This window comes from Misgurnus anguillicaudatus, chromosome 1, assembly GCF_027580225.2.
Source record: "Misgurnus anguillicaudatus chromosome 1, ASM2758022v2, whole genome shotgun sequence".
NCBI classification, from domain to species: Eukaryota; Metazoa; Chordata; class Actinopteri; order Cypriniformes; family Cobitidae; genus Misgurnus; species Misgurnus anguillicaudatus.
Genome location: NC_073337.2, coordinates 5,751,542 through 5,772,161, shown reverse-complemented (window position 1 = coordinate 5,772,161; position 20,620 = coordinate 5,751,542). Strand labels below are relative to the sequence as shown.

Sequence of the window (20,620 nt, the reverse complement as noted above, 5' to 3'; positions counted from 1 at the left end):
ACATCCAAATGTCCCCACAAGGTCACAAAAACACTGGTATTCCTATCTTTATGGGGACAATTGGTCCCCACAACGTGATAATTACCAGGTACACACACACACACACAATCTCTAAATACTACCAAATACACAAATCTAAATATTAGGGGTGTTAAAAGATTAATCGTGATTAATGTGTGTGTATTGAGTTAAATTATTGTGACGAGTCCCTCGTTTCTTCCACTAAGACCGGTCAGTGGGTGTGGCTTGAGGGCACGTCAATGGAATTGCTTACACCTGTTCCTTCTCTATAAAGTCTCAACGCTGTTTGTTGTGGGGGCTGTTCTCCTGCTTGTTTGGTTTTGTTTAGATTATTTTGATGTTATAATTGGGTTACTCGGTTCTTTCTGACACTTATACAATTCGTGTGTTTGACGGGGTCGCTATTGGGTTTGTTAATTCCTTATTTTTATGTTTTATATTTACATTAATAAATCTATTTTGTTACAAAGTACCAACCCGACTATGTCCTCCTTTACATTTGTCACGGCTTCGAGCCGGTCGTAACATCATGTCTATATAAATACACACATAAACGTACACATTTTGAATGCATGTAGAACACACACACACATTTAACTACTTTATTTAAGTCCACAATTCATAATACATATACATAAGGACATAAATGTTACAGATACAAAACATTGCTAATGCCAGATCCACCAATGTGAATCTAATGACAACTTAAACAGCAGATTTATGGATACACACAACACCACCTTCTCCATATATGACGACTTCCAATGATGGAGGATATTGAGCAATATTTAGCCATTTGCTTTGCCCTGGCTTTTGTAAAACCAACTATCCTGACCCCCCCCCCCACACACACACACACACACACATTCTGGTTTCCATGTTTTGTGGGGACATTCCATAGACGTAATGCATTTTATACCATACAAACTGTATTTTCTATTCCCCTTACCTACACCATTCCCTAACCCCAACCATCACAGAGACCCTTCTAGTACTTCACATTTTCAAGAAACATCATTTTGTTTGATTTATAAGCTTGTTTCCTCATGGGGACGTTCAAATGTCCCCACAAAGTCACAAAAACACTGGTATTCCTATCTTTATGGGGACAATTGGTCCCCACAACGTGATAATTACCAGGTACACACACACACGTATCTTTTGACAGCTGTACTAAATATATAATGTTTAAAGAAGAGAAAACGAGAACGAACTATTTAGATTAGAAATTTATAATTCCCTTAGTATTGTGGAATATCATTCCATCCGGCTGTGTTTTCCAGTTGACAGAATAATCCCCTTTACTTCCAACCACACTCCTCATCTGTGGAATTGAAACTTCAGTAAGTGAATTCAAAAGCATAAATCCTCAGTCAACTTACTACAAACAGAGAGTGATAAAATATTGACAATTGCAACAGGAGGACAAAATGTATAACAAAATTTATGCAGATCGCCAGTAAAATTATCTTTGGGAAAACATTGACAATTATTTTATTAAAATGGGTTTTGAAGTTTAACAACAACTTTTTCCAACTTTTTTATCAGTGTCAGAAAGAAATTGTCAGAAGCTGTCACTGGAGCTGTACCCTTTAAAAAGGTCCTAATACAAATGAAGAGTTTCGTTGCAAAACGAGATAACCACTGTTTTTTAATTGTTCAGAAATCTCGTTTTTTGTTGTGCATTCCAATTTCAATTCAACTGCAGTTGGTTTGTTTTGATTTAAACCTTTATAACTTAAAAAATACAGCTAAGTAGCACCATAAAACAAAATAATAACATGATAACATAATAATAAACATGTTTTGACAAAAATGTCAAAAAATGGATTTATCTCGTTTTGCAACGAAACTCTTCAAATATAAATTTGGTACCAATAGAAGTACTAATATAAGTTTTGGTGCATATGTGTACTGCCTCTTTGAGAGCTATGGACCATTTTTTGACTTTATGATAGTGGAAAGTTTGAATTGAACTTAAATAAACAGTATTACATTGCGTCATTATTATGGTTTTATACTTAAGCTGATTAATTTGTAATTTGTTAGAAAATATTATGCTGCAATTTAAATAATTCGACTTCTGTAATGCTTTGCAATGTCTTTCTCAAAAGAAGTTCTCTATGAATGTCTTTGGTCTTCTTTGTATGCCAAATGGTCAGTGGACTAATTGTTTATGTACACAATAAGGCTGACTAATCTTACCTTGACCATAAGTTTCTTCTTGATATTTGGATCATTGATATTAATGCCAGCGTTAGCTTTAACCACAACTCTAACCACACCTCTTTTCACAAGACCTATATAAATACACACAAAAAACATTACAGTAAGATCATTTTACTGTAACATATATTTAGTTCATATTTTGCAAGGTAGAAGATCAGACAGCAAGAGACTTGAATTACATAATTTATAAAACCTTTTCTACATCATTAAGCTGTGTCTTTAATGGAAAGTTTTAAATCTTAAACTTAAGTCCAGGTTTATTCTCACTCAGGCAAATAACTCCAGCCTGAAGATCATTCAGACAACTGCTCACACCCAATCCAGACGGACAGCTCTGCAGTGCCAACTCATTTCCACTACACGCAACATTATCCATCCATATTGGCAGAACAGATGGAAGTTCATATGACACTGGCTCTCCAGCATCACCACAGATCAGCTCTTTACACAAAACTGTAGCATCTTCCTCATCCCAGCCAGTGTAACACACTGAACCCCAGTCATTATCATAATGAGTCTGAACTCTGCCATTACATGGACTTGTGCCATTAACCAGCTTCACAACTGCAAGAAATAATGGTTTCACATAGAACATAAGCACTTTCAGACATTGTAGTTTATCATTATGAGATCTGAGATCCATAAATCATCATTTAAGCTTACCTCGACAGACGACTCCAGCATCTTGTTCATGACTACATGTGCTTTTTCCTAATGCCTTTGATGAACAATTTGTTACTGCTGACTCATTCCCAGAACATCTCACATCATCCAGCCACACGGGTCCTGAACCCTGCCCAAAGAAAGCCCCAGTCGCTGCTGCTATAGGAGTCCCACAACCCATGTGTTTACACACCACTGCAGCATCTTTTAAATCCCAGCCAGCATCACAGACGGTTCCCCATTGATTATCATGTACAACCTCCACTCTTCCAGAACATTTATTATCTCCATTTACAAGTCTAACATCTAAAATAAAATGGACAAAACCATTATTACATGTACATTTTCAAGCCATACAGGCAATATACAGTGTATATAGTCTTGAGGTCGCACACTGGGTGAGAAGTGCCAGAAGTGTCATGTCAGTCAAAATTAACTATACTTGTGAATGCTGAATAGTCATTCCATAAAAAACGAATAGTACTCATTGCTTGAGTCATTACTTACAAAAATGTTGAACTAGTTGTCAAAATCATTTTTAAATCTTTTTTTCAAAAAAGGTATCCAAAATTGAACAATTTCTGAAATTATGTGGCCAGACAAAGAGGAATGTCTGGATGTGCAAGAATGATTACAGAACTATGTATGTTGTATATTCAGTTCCATTATGTACTGCATATTGTTTACAGTTGTGCACAGCTCTACCCAGGGAGTTAATGAGCGTTATATAAGGGAGTTTATGTTTGTTGTTAATAAGGGTGAATTTTTTTCTTTTGCACAATGCTGTGAACAAATTACAGTTCCCTTTCAGTCAGTCACTACGACGTCACGTCGTGACCGACGTATTGGGAACGCGCCTCGCAGGACCAATCTACTTCGAGAACTACTAACACGCCAATAAATTTAAACGAGGATCAGGTGCAATATCATTAGCTCTTTCGCTTTGAAAACTGGCAGTAATCTGCTCACGAGAAGCTACTCTCTGCTCTTTGGAGAACTCTGCGTGTTCGATTTGGTTGGGCAAAGGCATTTCAGCGGAGGCTCTCGGGTGTTCCACCTCTCTTTTAAATTTTTTGACTTTTTTCTCACTCTTAGTTGAGTGTGTGCGTAGCCGTTCCCCTGTGTGCTTCATCAACATCAGCGCATTAAAAGAGTGTTTCCTCTAAAGATAGCATTTCACTTGCATTGAGGTGGGAGCGTCTTTTTAAAGATGTCTTTCCGTCTGTGTTTCTGGATGAGTTTCTCCAGGTCCCCGGAGGCATGTAGGAGTTTCGGACGGGCTGAAAACCCTACATTCTCTTCTTCCTCATTCGCCAACGGATGTGTCGAGCGGGACATCTACAAAGGAGCCCGCTTTGCTCAGCATCCATCAGCGGTCTCGGGTGAGTGTTTCATTACACACAACATCTCACAATGTGGCCAAAGAGTACGTGTCGTTGAGTTCACCGTCTCCGCTCGCCACGGGTACACACATCGTGCCGTTAATTTCCTCTTGCTCGGTATCTGGGGGCCTGGGAAGAGCTTCCCAGCCCGTCACATTGGCTTTTCACACGATCCGTCTCGGTTATGCATTCAATTTGCCCGGCTACCTCCCAAATATTCAGGCATTCGCTTCACCACGGTGAAGGCTGCCGATGCGCACGTTCTGCGTGCGGCGATTGCTGTCCTATTGGCGAAGGACGCGATCGAGCCGGTCCTTCCAGCCGAGATAAAGTCGGGGCTTTACAGCCCTTACTTCATTGTACCCAAGAAAAGCGGCGGGTTGCGGTCCGATCCTAGATCTGTGCATACTGAATCGAGGATTCACATTCATAGAATGCTGTTCAAAATGTTAACGCAGAGGAGCAGATTTTAATGCATCCGCCCACAGGATTGGTTTGCAGCCTTCAACCTGAAAAACGCGTACTTTCATGTCTCCATATTCCCCCTACACAGGCCGTTTTTTCCGCTTTGTGTTTGAGGGGAGGGGATATCAGTACAAAGTCTCACCGTTCGGGCTTTCTCTCTCTCCCCGTGTCTTCAGGAAAGTTGCGGAGGGCGCACTGCAGCCCCTGAGAGAGAGCGGTGTTTGCGTTTTGGCGTATTGGCTCATAATAGCTCAGTTTCGTCAGATGCTGTGCACACACATAGATCGTGTACTTAAACACCTCGCTCGTCTCGGTCTTCAGGTCAACTGGGAAAAGAGTAAACTTTGCCCTGGGCAGAGGATCTCTTTTCTCGGAATGGAACAGGATTTGGTCGATTTAACAGAACGTCTCATAGAAGCGCGTGTTCAGTCAATTCTGACTTGCCTCAACATTTAAAGGCAGGGTTGCGGTTCCACTGAAATAACTTCAGAAACTTCTGGGGCATATGGCAGCAGCTGCGGCTGTGACACCTCTCAGGCTGCTCCATATGAGACCGCTTCAGTGTTGGCTTCATGACCAAGTCCAGAGGAGAGCGTGGCTCACTGGCTTTTCACAGTATTATAATTACATTGAGATGCCGTCTCACTTTCACCCCGTGGTCAGACCCAGCGTTTCTCATGGTGCGGATGCCACTGAGATAGATCTCCAGGTATGCTATTGTTGGCAAAGAAGCCTCTACAACGGGTTGTAAGCCACGTAGGGCAGGCTCGTCGTTACGGGGGTCTGGTCAACATCCCAGCGACATTGGCATAAATTGCCTCGAGCTGTGCACTGTATATCTTGCGCTCGTCCGTTTCAATGAGATGTGATTCGATGCTTAAGATGGTATTAGTGCGCACCGACAACACTCTGGCTGTAGCGTATATCTATCGCCAAGGCGGTCTGTGCTCTCGTCACCTGTCGCATCTCCCCCGTCATCTCCTCTGGGGTCAGAAGTATCTGAGGCTCTTCGTGCCATTCAAATATCGGGGTCGCTGAATACAGCGGCAGACACGCTCTCACGAGCAGCGCGCCCCGGCGAGTGGCGACTCCACCCCCGGTCGGTTCAGCTGGTTTGGAAATGTTTCGGCAGAGCGCAGATCTGTTTGCTTCTTCAGAGACAACCCATTGGCGCCTGTTTTATTCATTACCCGAGGGAACACTCGGCGTGAATGCACTGGCACACAGCTGGCCGCGGGGTTTCCCCCCAGTAAGCTTTATTGCGCAGACACTGTGTAAAGTCAGGGAGGACGAGGAGCGCATTCTATTAGTTGCGCCGCACCGGACAACTAGGAATTGGTTTTACAGAGTTCACTCTCCTCGCGACAGTCCCTCCCTGGCTGATTCCCTGGCACATTATGGCACCGCGCCCCGATCTGTGGAACCTCCATGTGTGGTCTCTGGATGGGGCGCGGAGGTTTTAGGTGATTTACCACACTCGGTATCTAAGAGACAGGCATACTTGCTAAAATGGAATCTGTTTGTTGATTGGTGAGCTTCTCACAAGAAGACATCTGAGAATGCTCGATCAGACTCGTGCTTATTTATCTTGGACAGAAGGCCCTCTACATTAAAGTAGATATCACTGCGATATCCGTGCACCACGCTCCGATAAACAGTAGGACAGTGGGTCAGCACGACCTGGTTAAGTTTTTAAGAGGTGCACGAAGGCTGCATCCTTCTTGTCCTCCCTCTATTCCTGGGACCTGTCCGTGGTGCTGAAAGCTTTACAGGACGCCCCCTTTGAGCCTCTGCATTCTGTGAGTATAAAGGTTCTAACTTTGAGAACTTTAACACTCCTTGCTTTGGCTTCGGTAAAGAGGATAGGGGATCTTCATGCATTTTCGGTCAACGATTCGTGCCTACAGTTCGGGCCCGCTGAATCTAGCATAACACTGAGACCCTGGCCCGGCTACATTCCCAAAGTTCCCACTACTCCATTCAGAGCCAAGTGGTGAACTTGCAAGCGGTGCCCCCGGAGGAGGCAGACCCAGCCATGGCTTTATTATGTCCGATGCGTGTGCTACGTGTGTATGTAACTCGGACGCAAAGCTTTAGAACCTCAGAACAGCTCTTTGTTTGTTACGTTGGTCGGCAGAAGGGGAATGCTGTCACCAAGCAGAAGATGTCCCATTGGATTGTGGACACTATTACCTTTGCATATGAAAAGCAGGGTATTCCTTGCCCGTTTAATCTACGTGCACATTCTACGAAAAGTGTAGCATCATATTGGGCATTGGCTCGTGGTTCCTCGCTAACAGACATCTGCAGAGCTGCTGGCTGGGCGACACTTAACTCATTCCCCGCCATTGACGAGTTATCTCGTCATTTATGAGTTCATATTTAACTAATAAACATGCCTTTTTGGACGAATTTCAAAGTGAAGGTGTAATACCGCTTTTATCCACCAGATGGCGAATTGATCAAAAACGGAAGTTAAAAAGAGTTTATGTTTTATTTTAACTGCCTTTATGTTTGATAGTCATTCTGAGTCTGATCTCTAACATAAATTCCTTTACAAAAACGCTATTTTTTAAGCTTTTTGCTCAAAATGTTGTATTTTTGAAGAGAAATATCCATATTTCAGTGGTTAAATTAAGTAGAAAAAGTAAATATATAATGAAACGTTTTTTCCCCATTTTGTTTGTTTGTTTGTTTGTTTATTGTTTGTTTGAAAGCAGAGGGTGTGTTCTTTAATTTGATATAATTTGTATGTTTATATATTTATAGAAAATGATTTTTCCTGCAAGGAATTTTAATTTTAAAATCACAAAAATGCAGGTGGGCAACTTTTCTCAAAAAGGCTGGCGGTGAATGAGTTAACATGTTTACTAGGTTTTACAGTGTTCGTGTTGAGCCGGTATCCTCTCGGGTTCTTAATTCCAATCAGAAAAGACCACTAGAGAGCTTTAAGCTCTCATGATGTCACCCATGTGGCAGACCCCCTAGAGGGTAAGTCCGCAGCGTTCTAGTCCTGCCTGATGAGTTCGCTTCCCAGTTCGCCTAGTCAATGTCGTGGGTTAAGGAACAGGTAGTGACTGGCCTTCTGCAGTAAGCCTTAGCATCCGCCCCCTACGTGGAGGCCGGAGGGCTTTTGCAGGCACTGGAAGGGTTCAGCTTCTGTGGCGCTTTGGTAGGGTTTCCCAATACGTTGGTCACGACGTGACGTCGTAGTGACTGACTGAAAGGGAACGTCTCGGTTACGTATGTAACCCTCGTTCCCTGAAGAAAGGGAATGGAGACGTCACATCCCGTCGCCACAGTTCTGTTGCATTGCTGAATCAGGCCGTGCACTGTTGCCAGCTTTCTCAGCGAAAAATCAAGCCAATGACATTGCACCTGATCCTCGTCCAAATACCCAAGCGGCAGAGTGGCGCCGTCAGATGCAAATATCTGCATGCCTAGTTCACTGGCATGCTAGCAGTTCCCGAAGCAGACCGGTCCCGCGAGGCGCGCTCCCAACACGACGTGACGTCTCCCTTCCCCCAGGGAACAAGGGTTACATACGTAACCGAGACGCTTTTCTCAATTGCTTTGGCACGTCTCGGTTACGTATGTAACCCTCGTTCCCTGAAGAAAGGGAATGGAGACGTCACATCCCGTCGCCACAGTTCTGTTGCATTGCTGAATCAGGCCGTGCACTGTTGCCAGCTTTCTCAGTGAAAAATCAAGCTAATGATATTGCACCTGATCCTTGTTTAAATACCCAAGCGGCAGAGTGGCGCCGTCAGATGCAAATATCTGCATGCCTAGTTCATTGGCATGTTAGTAGTTCTCGAAGTAGATTGGTCCTGCGAGGCGCGTTCCCAATACGACGTGACGTCTCCCTTCCTTCAGGCAACAAGGGTTACATACGTAACCGAGACGCTTTTCTCAATTGCTTTGGCTCATTTCTTGAAACAGAAATTAAATTTTCAAAACTCGAAGATAATTTGGCAAAACAATCTTAAAGTTCAGCACAACACTATAGCTCACTTGATAGTTGTGAAACTCCATCATACCTCTCCCAAAACTAAATTTTTCTTCTCATTTAAACAGTCAGTGCCCCCCAAAATGCTCTGTCCCTTTGACATTGTGTAATCACTGCAAGTCAAAATGTTTAGACGTTTTGTCACTATGGCAGGGGACCATTGAAATATCCCTCATGTCCACCTTTCAGTCTTAGCCCAGTCCTTCATTGACAATGGTTACTGTACTGTTTTTTGTCTAGCTAACAAAATACAATTGTGTATATAAATGGAAAAAGGGATTTTAGGGTAAGAGTAGCCTTCAAGGTTTGACATCACACATTAAACTCATACTGCCAAGGAAATTGTAACCATTATCATTCACACACATAAAGTAACTTCCATAAATCAGAGTAAAATGAAACTGTATACAGCATAATATACTCTAATATAAATACACAAACAAAAAACAATGAAAATGATATGCAGCCTACAGTGCTGTAAATAAAGCTGGAGTTTCTTTACTGGTCGCTGTCCTCACCCTCCCTCTCCTGGCCAACGTCCTCACCCTCATGGGCATCCACACACTGCTGTCTATCTGGCCACAGATTCTTGTCCACATCACAGCGTATATTCTTCCTTGACATGCATTGAGGGAAGAAACAGCGTGCATATCACAACCATCCACTACACTGATCTCCTGTAATATCCTCTCACACAGCGTTCATTGTGACCTCAGATCTTGAGCCCTATGCTCATACATCTCCACCTCCAAGCGAAGAAAAACTCCTCAATAGGAATGAGGAAAGAAGAGTAAGGTGGTAGGAACACCATGACCATCCTTGGATGAGTAGTGAACCAGGCCCTGATGAAGGAGCCACGGTGAAAATTCACATTGTCCTATACAATGACATATTGTGGTAGGTGAGGCCCTATGGGACATTTCTCATTTTTAAGGGATCAAATCAAAATGATAGTGGTCCAAGAAGATGAGGAGCTTCTGTGTATAGTATGGCCACGCCATTCTCAGATATCAGCTTCATTTCTCAAACACGAGGGTGTGAGGAGTCTTCTTTCCTTTCAATGCCATTATTCTCTAAAAAAGCGTAAACTCCTCCTTCGTTAGTTTGTTAGTAAACTCCTCCTTCGTAAGTTCTAGTTTCACCTGACTGTCAATTGCTGTAAAAAATGTATCAAATGTTCAAAGGATTCATATATGATATTCATGGTATTATGTTCTTGATTAATTTTGACAATTGAACAGACTATTGTGCATGTGATGACTTAAACAATGAAATGACGCTGAGACCAGTGTTGCCAGATCTCGTGAGACAAATAAGCAACCAGTCCTGTGAAAACAAGTCCAAAACAAGCGACTTTTCCATGCACCCCCCCATGTCCGTAAACTTCATTGACGAGAACGGTGCTGCATTTTTTTATGTTTCTCTGTGTTGGCATGTTGTACAAGGTCTGCATGGTGTGCACGTATTTCACACTTAACTGATACTCTGCACACTGCTTTTGAGTCGTCCCACACAAGAGGTTGAATCCATTCTTTTACTTCTTTCTCTTTCTCCCAGTCTTTGTTATATTTCTCCCCATATTTTGCCCACTTTTGTCCCAGCCATTTATTGCTCCAAAAAACTCTTTTACAGTTCAGTCAGTCATCATCAGTCGCAACTCGCGGCATTAATTTAAAGTTTACGTCACTCACTGACGACGTTTACCTAACCAGAAAAAAAATCTGATTGCTCTGCCTCTGATTGGCTAGTACTCGTTACCATCTGGGTCAGACCCAATTAGAAGCAGGATGTGGGTGGGATGTGGGTCTCCTGTGTGTATGGGGAAAGGGGAGGGACAGAGAACAGGCTAGACAAACTCTTAAGTTTTAATAACATAGAAAATATCGGTTGACAACTTATTATGGAGCTGGGATCAAGCCCAAATAAGCAGCTACACTTTAGAAACAAGCCCAAGAAAACGCGACCCGCGACTACCAATATTTGTAAGCGACTTTACAGAAAACAAGCCCAAAGTCACTTATATTAAGCGGACTTGGCAAAACTGGCTGAGACGTTTTGGAGCAAACAACCATTAGACTGAGAATTAACCAAATAGTTTAGTTCAACAAGATCTATTCACTTGGAAATTGTTCTAAAGGAAGGCTACCTGTACTTGATCATTTGCAAAGATGTACTGACATATTGAGACATGTACTTTTTGCATTTGCAATTTGATGAAATTATTGCGAGATTCAATTCTGTTGTGAACAATTGCCAAGTGGTTTGGAGGTTTGTCCATGTTGTTTTGAAAATGTAATTTCTGTTTCAAGAAATGAGCCAAAGCAATTGAGAAAAACTGTAGAATTGCAAAGAGCATTATGCAGTAAAAATGTGAAACATACATATTCAGTGTCTTGTACTCAGTTACCTCACTAAGTACAGTAATGTGTAACTTTAGCATACAGTAAATAGTATACAGTATAGTGCTGTCTTGAGCACTGTCAGGTAGTGTCACCAAGATCTGACTTTTTTTGCATTGGAAAACATTTATAGAGTAAACTGTCATGAACTGAAAACATGACAAAGCCATTTGACTATCTTGTTCATAAACAATGGTGTCAGGACTTTTCATTTTGATGACACTAACACTTTCATTTTGAGGAATGACCTATCCATTTTGAGCAAGTGAAACGCTTTTGCAGGTTATCAACTAGGTTTTGCAGTTTGTGTAAATTGTTTTGAGAACTGTGAGAAATGCACCAAAGCGAATGAGAAAAACTGTAAAATATTTTTAAGGAGAAGTGAACCTATTTTAGAGATTCCAGTGACATATATCGCTCTATAGTATATCACTTAATATAACCATGGCTTGCCATCCATTAAAAGATTTTAAATGCATTTTGTGGAGGCACTCCGCTTCATGCTGGGTAGTTCTTTGCCTCTGCAAGTAAAGTAAGCATGGGAAATAAAACACTTTATTCTGTCTAGTACAACTGAACAGCCAAAGCTTTATGTAATCCCACGGCCCTTTATATGCCATATTAAATGGCATACCACTTGTTGTTTGTTATATGCTGGTGGGTGTACGATGATGACTAGAACAACAAATAGGATGGCAACGACTAGGATGATAACTGGGATGACGATGACTAGGACGACAACTGGGACTACAACGAATAGGATGACGACTAGACTAGGGTGGCGGCGGTGGCAACGACGACGGCAACGACGACGACACAAATACTTTAATAAATAAATTAGAAGAGTATACATATTCAACACATCAACATAACTTAATCGAGAACAGACAAGGACTAGGACAAACAACATGGTATAAATGCAGTGGAGTTGATTACGGAATAGCTGACAGGTGATGATTGATGATTGACAATGATGATCAGGTGAGGGAGAGTCTAAAGGGAAATGACTGGGAAAACAAAGGGAAACAGGTAGGTAACAGAACGGAACTGTAACATTGTTTGGCTGTTGCACAATTTTTATGTCTGGCTTGTCAGGGCAAAATTATTTGATGTCCATTTTCTTAATAAATAAAAATGTTTCAAACGAATTCTGTAATAAAAACTCAACTATAACAATTGGGTTGATTTGTACCACTCGCAATGCTCACAACCTGAACAATCAGTCGTACTAATGTTGTCATGGGGTCCGGTACTAATATGCATTTTGCTTACGTGGAACGATATGCATTGTTCAGAACTACATAACGTAAAAGCTAGAGGGGTAGATTCAAATATGGCTGTCTATTAGGGTTTGCTGCATTTTTATTTTTCACCTTAATTTACATAGGAAAATGTGGGGCGCTGAGGGCAGCCTTTGCACCTCATAGCTCGATCATTACATCCAGCAGCCAACCGAGACGTGCGCTCAATTTCCAAACATATTCATCTCACTTAACAAATTAAAATAGTCTAGAAACACATAAAAATATTCAACACACTATAAGTTAACAGTTTACATTTTATTAAGTTTTTGTAGGGGCAGTTTCCTGGACAGGGTTTATATTAATCCAGGACTAGGCCTAGGTATTTTAGGACATTTTAGTCATTTTTACAAACAACCTTAGAAAAAATAGTATTCTGCATTTTGAGACAAAACAATGGCACTAATATATGTTAAGATATTTAAGCTGCTTTTAAATTAAGGCAGCTCAAACATGCATTTTAGTCTGGGACAAAGATAAGCCATGTCCAGGAAACCATATTATAAGAATGCATAGCATTAAAATCCTGTTTTTGTCATTAAGGGAAATCATATTGTCTCAGGTACCCATTTGACTGGTAAATGATAAAGAATGATTTGCCCCTGTATTTATTGCATTGCAACAGATTGACAGATTGATAAGCAGACATGCTATTTATAACTGGGTGTAACTTTTGATACTTTGTGGTAAAGGCGGCTCTCCTATTGACCCTGACCTATCAGTGTGGCTCTCATGAAAAAAATAGTGAAGACCACTGCCATAGAGTTTCATATTTTGCCCCACCTGCCCATAGAGACAAGCCCCACCTGGAACCAAAAATTAACACTGGTGCCAAAATTAATGGACCGCTCTACAGTCAGTATCTGTAAGAAGGGACTCAATTGAGAGAACACTTTATCATATCCTACCTCGACAGATGACTCCAGCATCATTTCTTTGGTTACAGACGGTTGTTCCCCATCCATATGGTGTGCAATTCATTACTGATAATTCAGTCCCTGTACATTGAACATTTTCCATCCATATTGGTCCCCCACCAGGTCCAAAATAGGAATATGTTTTTGCTTCAGCACCGGTTGGACACCCCAACTCTTTACACACCACTGCAGCATCAGTAGAGTCCCAGAAATCTGTACACACTGTTCCCCATTGACCATTATGATAAACCTCCACTCGTCCAGAACATGAGTTACTGCCATTCATCAACCTAACAGGATCTAAACAAACATGAATAAAGGACATGTAATTAAATATGCTCAAATGTTCTTGCAAATTCTGTCATTATTTACTCATCTTCATGTTGTTTCAAAGGTGTAAGCTGTTGTTTAGACTGTGGAATACAAAAGGAGAAATCAGCCGGATTGAAAATGTGGAATGATGACTTAGACTTCTGGGCTGTAATCAATCGGGAAGATTTTCCATCTTGAAAGAACTACGATTTGGTCATACATCACTGTCATTGGAAATAAGTCACATGAAGATCGTCAAAATGTCTCTTTTGTGTTAGCAAAGATGTTTAAAGCAAATAAATAATGACAGAGTTTATACCTTTAGGGGAACTACATACAATATTTATATTTAAAAGATTTTAAGCTCACGGTTACAGATGACTCCAGCGTCTTTTGAGTGGGTACATTTCTGAATTCCCCATTTTGTCGAGTTGCAGCTCACCAATGTAGCCTCACTCCCAGAACATTGTGCAGCATCCATCCATATTTGTCCAGAACCTGCTCCAAAATATGCACCAATCTTCACCTCTCGAGCTTCTGCACAGCCCACTTCTCTACACACCACTGCAGCGTCTGATAGATCCCAGCCGTTATCACACACTGTTCCCCATTGACCATCATGAAGAACCTCCACTCGTCCAGAACAAGAGTCCATGCCGTTCACCAACCTAACAGAAGCTTAGAAATAACCAGGATCTGGGATTAGAAATTGTTTTTGTCGCTTTGGTTCTGTTCAGTTTGCATTTTTTTTATGTAGCTTACGTTTACCTTGACAAACGACTCCAGCGTCTTCCTGATGTTGACAGTTGTTTACTCCCCACCCAGCACTTCCACAGTTTATCAGTGAAGACTCAGTGCCATTACAACTTACATCATCCATCCATATTGGACCTGGACCTTGTCCAAAATAATAGCCATATTTTACCTCTATCACATCTCCACAGCCCATTTCTCTACACACCACAGTAGCATCTGAAAACTCCCAGAAATCATCGCACACTGTTCCCCATGTTTCATTATAGAAAACCTCCACTCGTCCTGAACAGTAGCTGACACCATTGACCAGCCTGACGGAAGATTCGGCTTGTGCATTTATACAATCTGTGTGTAATTGTATTACAAGTCAAAAACATACATGGATACAAAATTCTGACAGATTTGAGTTTTCAATATGAAAAGTGACAAAACACAAACTTAGCAAAATTATAGCTTCACAATAAAGAAATATAAAGTTTTTTTCTTACCGCAAAGAAAAATGAGCCACAAGAAATGTAGCATGATGCCTAAAATAAATTTAAAAAAATAATAATTTTAACATTTAAAATAAAAAGTAGGACTCTTTATCCTGCAGTATTTTTTTTAGGTTTAAAAATATTTTTAAAAGCAAAAATTGCATACCTTACTATCACATTTATTTATTTTGTACAAATAAAAAATCTCAATTATTTAATTTCATATACCTGGTAAAACTCCTGTTTTGCAGTTTATTCGTCTTCACCATCAAAGAGTCAAGAAGTCAAAGGCGGACATGCAGATGTTTTTATTTGGACTTGGACCCACCTGTCCTCTCTGCTCCTCCTCTCAAATGACTCAGCAGACAACACTGATCTTTACATTTATGTTTCTGCCAGATGATTACTTTACAGTGATGACTTACGGTCAGTGTTGGGGGTAACGCATTACAAGTAACGTGCATTATGTAATAATATTACTTTTCTGAAGTAATGAGTAAAGTAAAAATACTTTTTAAATGCACACATTATTATTTTAGTTACTTTTTATAAAAAGTAATGCAAGTTACTTTTTTGTTCAATTCATTTGGTTAAAAAATATGTACTGAATTAAACTGAATGTATTCCCATTATGCACTCTATGCGTGACGTACATGCCTGTGTGGGAACTGTTTGAGTCAGAAACTGAGATGCCAGGCCAGAGTTTCGACATTTTTGTAATAAAATATGCAATTTATGAATGCAGAACTTTTCAGTCATTAACCCCCCTGCAAGGCCAGAAAAAAATAATGCAAAAGTAACGTAAGGATTACTTTTCATGAAAAAGTAACACAATTAGTTATATTTTTGGGAGTAACTTAATATTGTAATGCATTACTTTTAAAAGTAACTTTCCCCAACATTGCTTACAGTTAATTTATGCTATACATAAGACCATTTCAACCGACCTATTACCAACTGGACTAGAAATTGCTAGTCATGAAACCTGAATCTTATGGCACTCCACTTACCACATTAGCTTACAGCTTGAGCCAATGCAAACATTTTCATTGGCTTTAAAAAAATCCTATCAGGACATACAGTTGTTTTTGCGACTGACCTCATTGCATATGCATTTGTCTAATTTTCAGGAAAAGAGTTTTTAAAGGAATCATGCAACATGATTTACTAAGGTTTTCACTTGTCAGTTTTCTGGTAATTGACATTATTTAACGCCTAAAAAGACCAAGAGCAGCGCAAATTAGCATAGGTTTTGTGTTGGCATTATGGAAATTTGATTTTTCAGCTGTATTGTTTAACCTGTGTCTTGTTAGTAAATCAACCATATTTTCCACTTAATTTGCCATGTTTAGTAAATATGGCCCTTAATTAATCTAATCATATTCATAGCAGTTTTCAAAACATACAGTCTATTCATGTTAAATAATGTCAATGAGATCATACTTGATGGGTCAGTTTCGCCATCTTCAATAAGTGACAACATTTGAAATTCAAATCACATGGAACTTAACATTTACATTATATTTACATAAAAAACCTAAATAAACCATCATGCCCACAGCATACACATGCATACACGTACGATTTAAAGTGCTATAATGTACCCTGGTGAAATTGAAAACACAAATTCCACAGTTGATTTACGGTGTTGTGGTTAAAACTAACCCAAACCCAGAGAGTAAACCCCTTTTCCTCATACCCAGTTAGACTCAAGTTTCTATAGATTGAAGCTACTTGTTTCCACCTGACTGAGCTCATCTCGTGCCTCTGTAAACAAATTAGACACGTATCAAATGAACACCTTGAGGCTTTACTTCAGAATGACAGTTTGCATATTCTGTTGGTTGAAATAGTCGCATGATTTCAAGGAGCACTTCTGCATGCCGCCAAATGGGATTTATTTATTACCCAAGGTGGCACGACAGCTATATTTGTGGCATAAACCAGTTCAGTTAAACCACAAAAAGGCCAGGGAAGGCCAGCAATTTGGCATCTCTAATTCACCTAAGTTGCATGTTTTACGACTGTGGGATGAATACTGGAGTATCCACACTGACACAAGGAGAACATGCAAACTCCTCATAGAAAGATCACCTGACCTCCGAGGCTCCATTTGAATCTAGAATACTTTGGTATACAGTGCACAGCATAAATGATTACACCCCCTTTGAAAATTAAGATTTTTCTCAAATTTTTTTGGTAAATATGAGACCAATTTGCTGTCTTTTTACACATCAGTTTTATTGAACATTTATGTTTCTTAACATAAGAGTGAGCGACACTGACCATCTTAAGGGTATGAAAAATTACACATTTAAATCAAATGAGGGGATGCAAAAATGAGTACACCCTACAACGATTGTTAAAAACCAATCTAGTATTTTTTTATGGCCTCCATTCTTTTTTTTAAAAACAGCACTAATTCTTCTAAACATTGAATAAACAAGTTGACAACATACAGTTACATCTTTTATTCTCCATACTTGAACAATGACCTCTTTCAGATCCTGGATGCTGGATGGAGAATGATGTTCTGTTTGTCTTTTCAGAACTCCCCATACGTCTGAATCCCTTTTACCCTGTGCTTCTTCTAAAATGAATTAGTGACCTTAGATGTGTGTTTTGTGCCACGGATTGCCCGCTTTACCAGTGGCTTCCTCTATGAATGACAGCCATGTATGCCTCTCTTTTGCACTGTACGTCCGTTGTGTGGTGTCACGGGAAACAACCCTGCTTGACTTTCTAATGATTTAGCCAACTGTGCTGAACTTGCATGATGTTATTTGTTATTTGTACACGGTCTGACTATACAAATCACAACACATAAATAGGAAAATGTTTGCGTTATTTTGTCACTTATTGGGAGCAGTATGGCAGCTGGAGCCATTAAAATTACATTTTCAATTTCGGTTTTATCAAATGTTCTAAAAGCAACCTGACAGTACAAACTTAAATTCTTGAGAATAAAATGTGTTATTATGTTATTAGGCATTTAGCAGACGCTTTTATCCAAAGCGAATAACAAAGTTCAGGAAACAATCAAGTGAATGCAATAGTGCTTTTACCATGTTACGAGTTTTCACAATTCCGAAATAATACCTGTTGAGAGAGAAAAGAGAGTTAGTATTTTTTTTAGATAGGAGAGGTAAGTCTATAGTCAGTATCAATTTGTCAAAAATATTTGGAAAAGGTGAGTTTTTATTTGTTTTTTAAATGTAGCGAGCAATGTGTTATTGTTTTTGTTATTGTTTTAGATTTTTGTGTTACACTTGTTTTTGGTAAATATACATAACTATGACCTTGTTAATATGTAACTGCAAACATATTTCGTCATTTATCTTTGCAAAAAATAATAAAATTACATTTTCAATTTCAGTTTTATCAAATGTTTTAAAAGCAACCTGACAGTACAAACTTAAATTCTTGAGGATAAAATGTGTTATTTAACCATTTGAACACTATGAAATTTAAATTAAATTAGAATAATATAAATTTTCCAACAAACTGATAAGTTTTGCATCAAATAGATTTTTGTTACTCTTGCAATAGACAATGAATAATGACTATTCATAGACAATTCATTATCTATGACTTAAATTTTTAAAAATCTTTTCCTTTTAGATGCCTTTCATATCATGTATCGCTTAAGTTTATTTTAAATCTAGACGCAAGCACTCAGATATATACATGCATATGAAGCAAAACTTGTGTACACAGGCGAACGCTTTGAAAAGTAAAAGAAAACCTCGCATCCTGCGTAAAAACTTTTAAACACCGCAAATTACGCGAGTGGGTCTGGATAAGTGCTGGCAGCCTAGGGACAGCAACTTTCAACCCGGTGGCATGACAACACCGGACCGTGTAAAAAAAAAACAGACCGAATTCTCCCGGTCCTATGTGGCCGATACAGGGCTGATGGGGAGTACAGAACTGTGGGCAGATGGGGTCATCTGTCAAGGTAAAGTATTTTTAGAGGTGGTAGTGTAGCACAATTCAGCGATGCTGTGTGTCAAACTGCTACATCCTTAACTCAATGTACTGTCTTTTTGAACAGGCCTTTATATCAAATGCATCACAATGCAATACTGATAGGACCTGATGAAGAGTCTGTAACAGAGTAACCTAAATGTGCAATGTGGGACTTTTATCTCTTGACAGAAATGCAATATAATATGCATAACTATATTATTAATGGTGTATAAAAATATTATAGAGGCATAGAAACAATATAAATGCATCTGACTACACTGTCAGAAAAAAATTGTAAAAAAATCACCCAAGCTGTCACTGGGAGTAGCATCTGCCTGCACAAGCGGAGGCTGCACTTTCGGGACCGCAGTTCTAGGACCCTAGGTTTTTAGTGACAACGCCACCTAGCGAACTAGAGGACCAACAAAGATGGATGACAAGCAGAGTGTGAGTATCAAGTGTGAATCCATTTTTATTTGAACCCTAAATGGTAACACTTTATAATAACTGCACACTATGAAGCATTAGTAAAGCATTAGTTAAGCATTACTAAAAAGTCAATTCATAATTTATTAAACATTAATAGACATTAGTAAATAGTTTATCAATGCTTTATTCTTGATTTATAAGCGTATATATAATGTGTTTAATGATTGTGGTTCCTCTTTCTATTAATCTTATAAATAAGCAGCAATGTAGGTGAGACTACTTATACTTTCCAATTATTTTAATCATTTTGATATCTGTGATTGAATGCTATTTAGGATCATAATAATATTACTTGGATACTTGTGATTGAATGTTACTTATGATCATGACACGATATTATTTTTGCGCTAATTGTTTGTACAGTGGATTGCAAATTTGCACAGCTACTTGTGTAGCCTAAATGTTTTAAGTACTTGTTTGTATCTTTTTTTATCAGTTTTCATCTTTTTATCTGTGCTGTGTCTTTGTCTTAATTTTGTCCTGTAGCAATTCCCTTATTTCCAAACCAAATTTCTCCCTAGGGAGACAAATAAAGAGACTTTGACTTTGACTTTTCATGCTTTATTAATGATCAATTCATCATTTCTAAAATAAGTATTACATTATTTACAGACCACTTATTAAGATGTTGTCAGTGGTTCATAAGATCATTTAGGAAATATAAATAAATGATTAATAAACTATTTAAACATTCATTTATACATCTTCTTATTTAGATGTATAGTAATAAGTTAGTCAGTGTGTTAACAAATGCTTCATTAACACATATTCCTACTGTAATTCATGATTCATTCAGGTAGTTATTGAACATTTAGAAGTGGTCAGTTAACTATTTTTGTGAGCTCATCTAAAGTGAGGACTTTTTATGCTTTGTAAAGCTTTTATAAAGAAGATTTAAAGTCTACGTTATCTTTTAAAAAGGAAACAAACACAACACAGAGTAATACAGAACATGAAACCTATTTATTTTAAGATGCAAAAATTACACTGTACTACTGTACACTTCCAACGTGATCTCATGAGAATATGTGTGTATTTTTACGTTTCAGTGTGGTTGTACCATACGTACATTTACTTACATTTAAATGACAGACAGGACTAATACGTAAAATAATTACGTATTTACAAATGTACAAATTTGCACGTAAGTTATTCTTATTCATAAATATTAAAATCGCGGGCATTAACGTTTCTTACTCATATTAATGACATGTTTTCAGTCATATTTTCTG

The 20,620-nt window shown here is 39.1% G+C and overlaps 1 protein-coding gene, 1 long non-coding RNA gene and 1 pseudogene across 2 annotated transcripts in view; 1 reads left to right on the top strand and 2 right to left on the bottom strand.

Annotated features, from left to right (window-relative positions):
• LOC129431620 (scavenger receptor cysteine-rich type 1 protein M130-like) overlaps positions 1–3,943 on the bottom strand; it is a 60,650-nt gene extending 56,707 nt beyond the window's left edge. The window contains exons 1-2 of the mRNA XM_073870049.1: positions 3,883–3,943; positions 2,914–3,219 (exon numbers count right to left, since the gene is read on the bottom strand). Coding sequence (XP_073726150.1) covers positions 2,914–3,219; positions 3,883–3,943 — 367 coding nt within the window. The remainder of the gene's footprint in view (positions 1–2,913; positions 3,220–3,882) is intronic.
• The window catches only part of LOC141351464 (uncharacterized), a 461,703-nt gene that overhangs the window by 411,762 nt on the left and 29,321 nt on the right, over positions 1–20,620 (top strand). The gene's annotated exons all lie outside the window — the stretch shown is intronic.
• Positions 9,268–15,642, bottom strand: LOC129431618 (scavenger receptor cysteine-rich domain-containing group B protein-like; annotated as a pseudogene).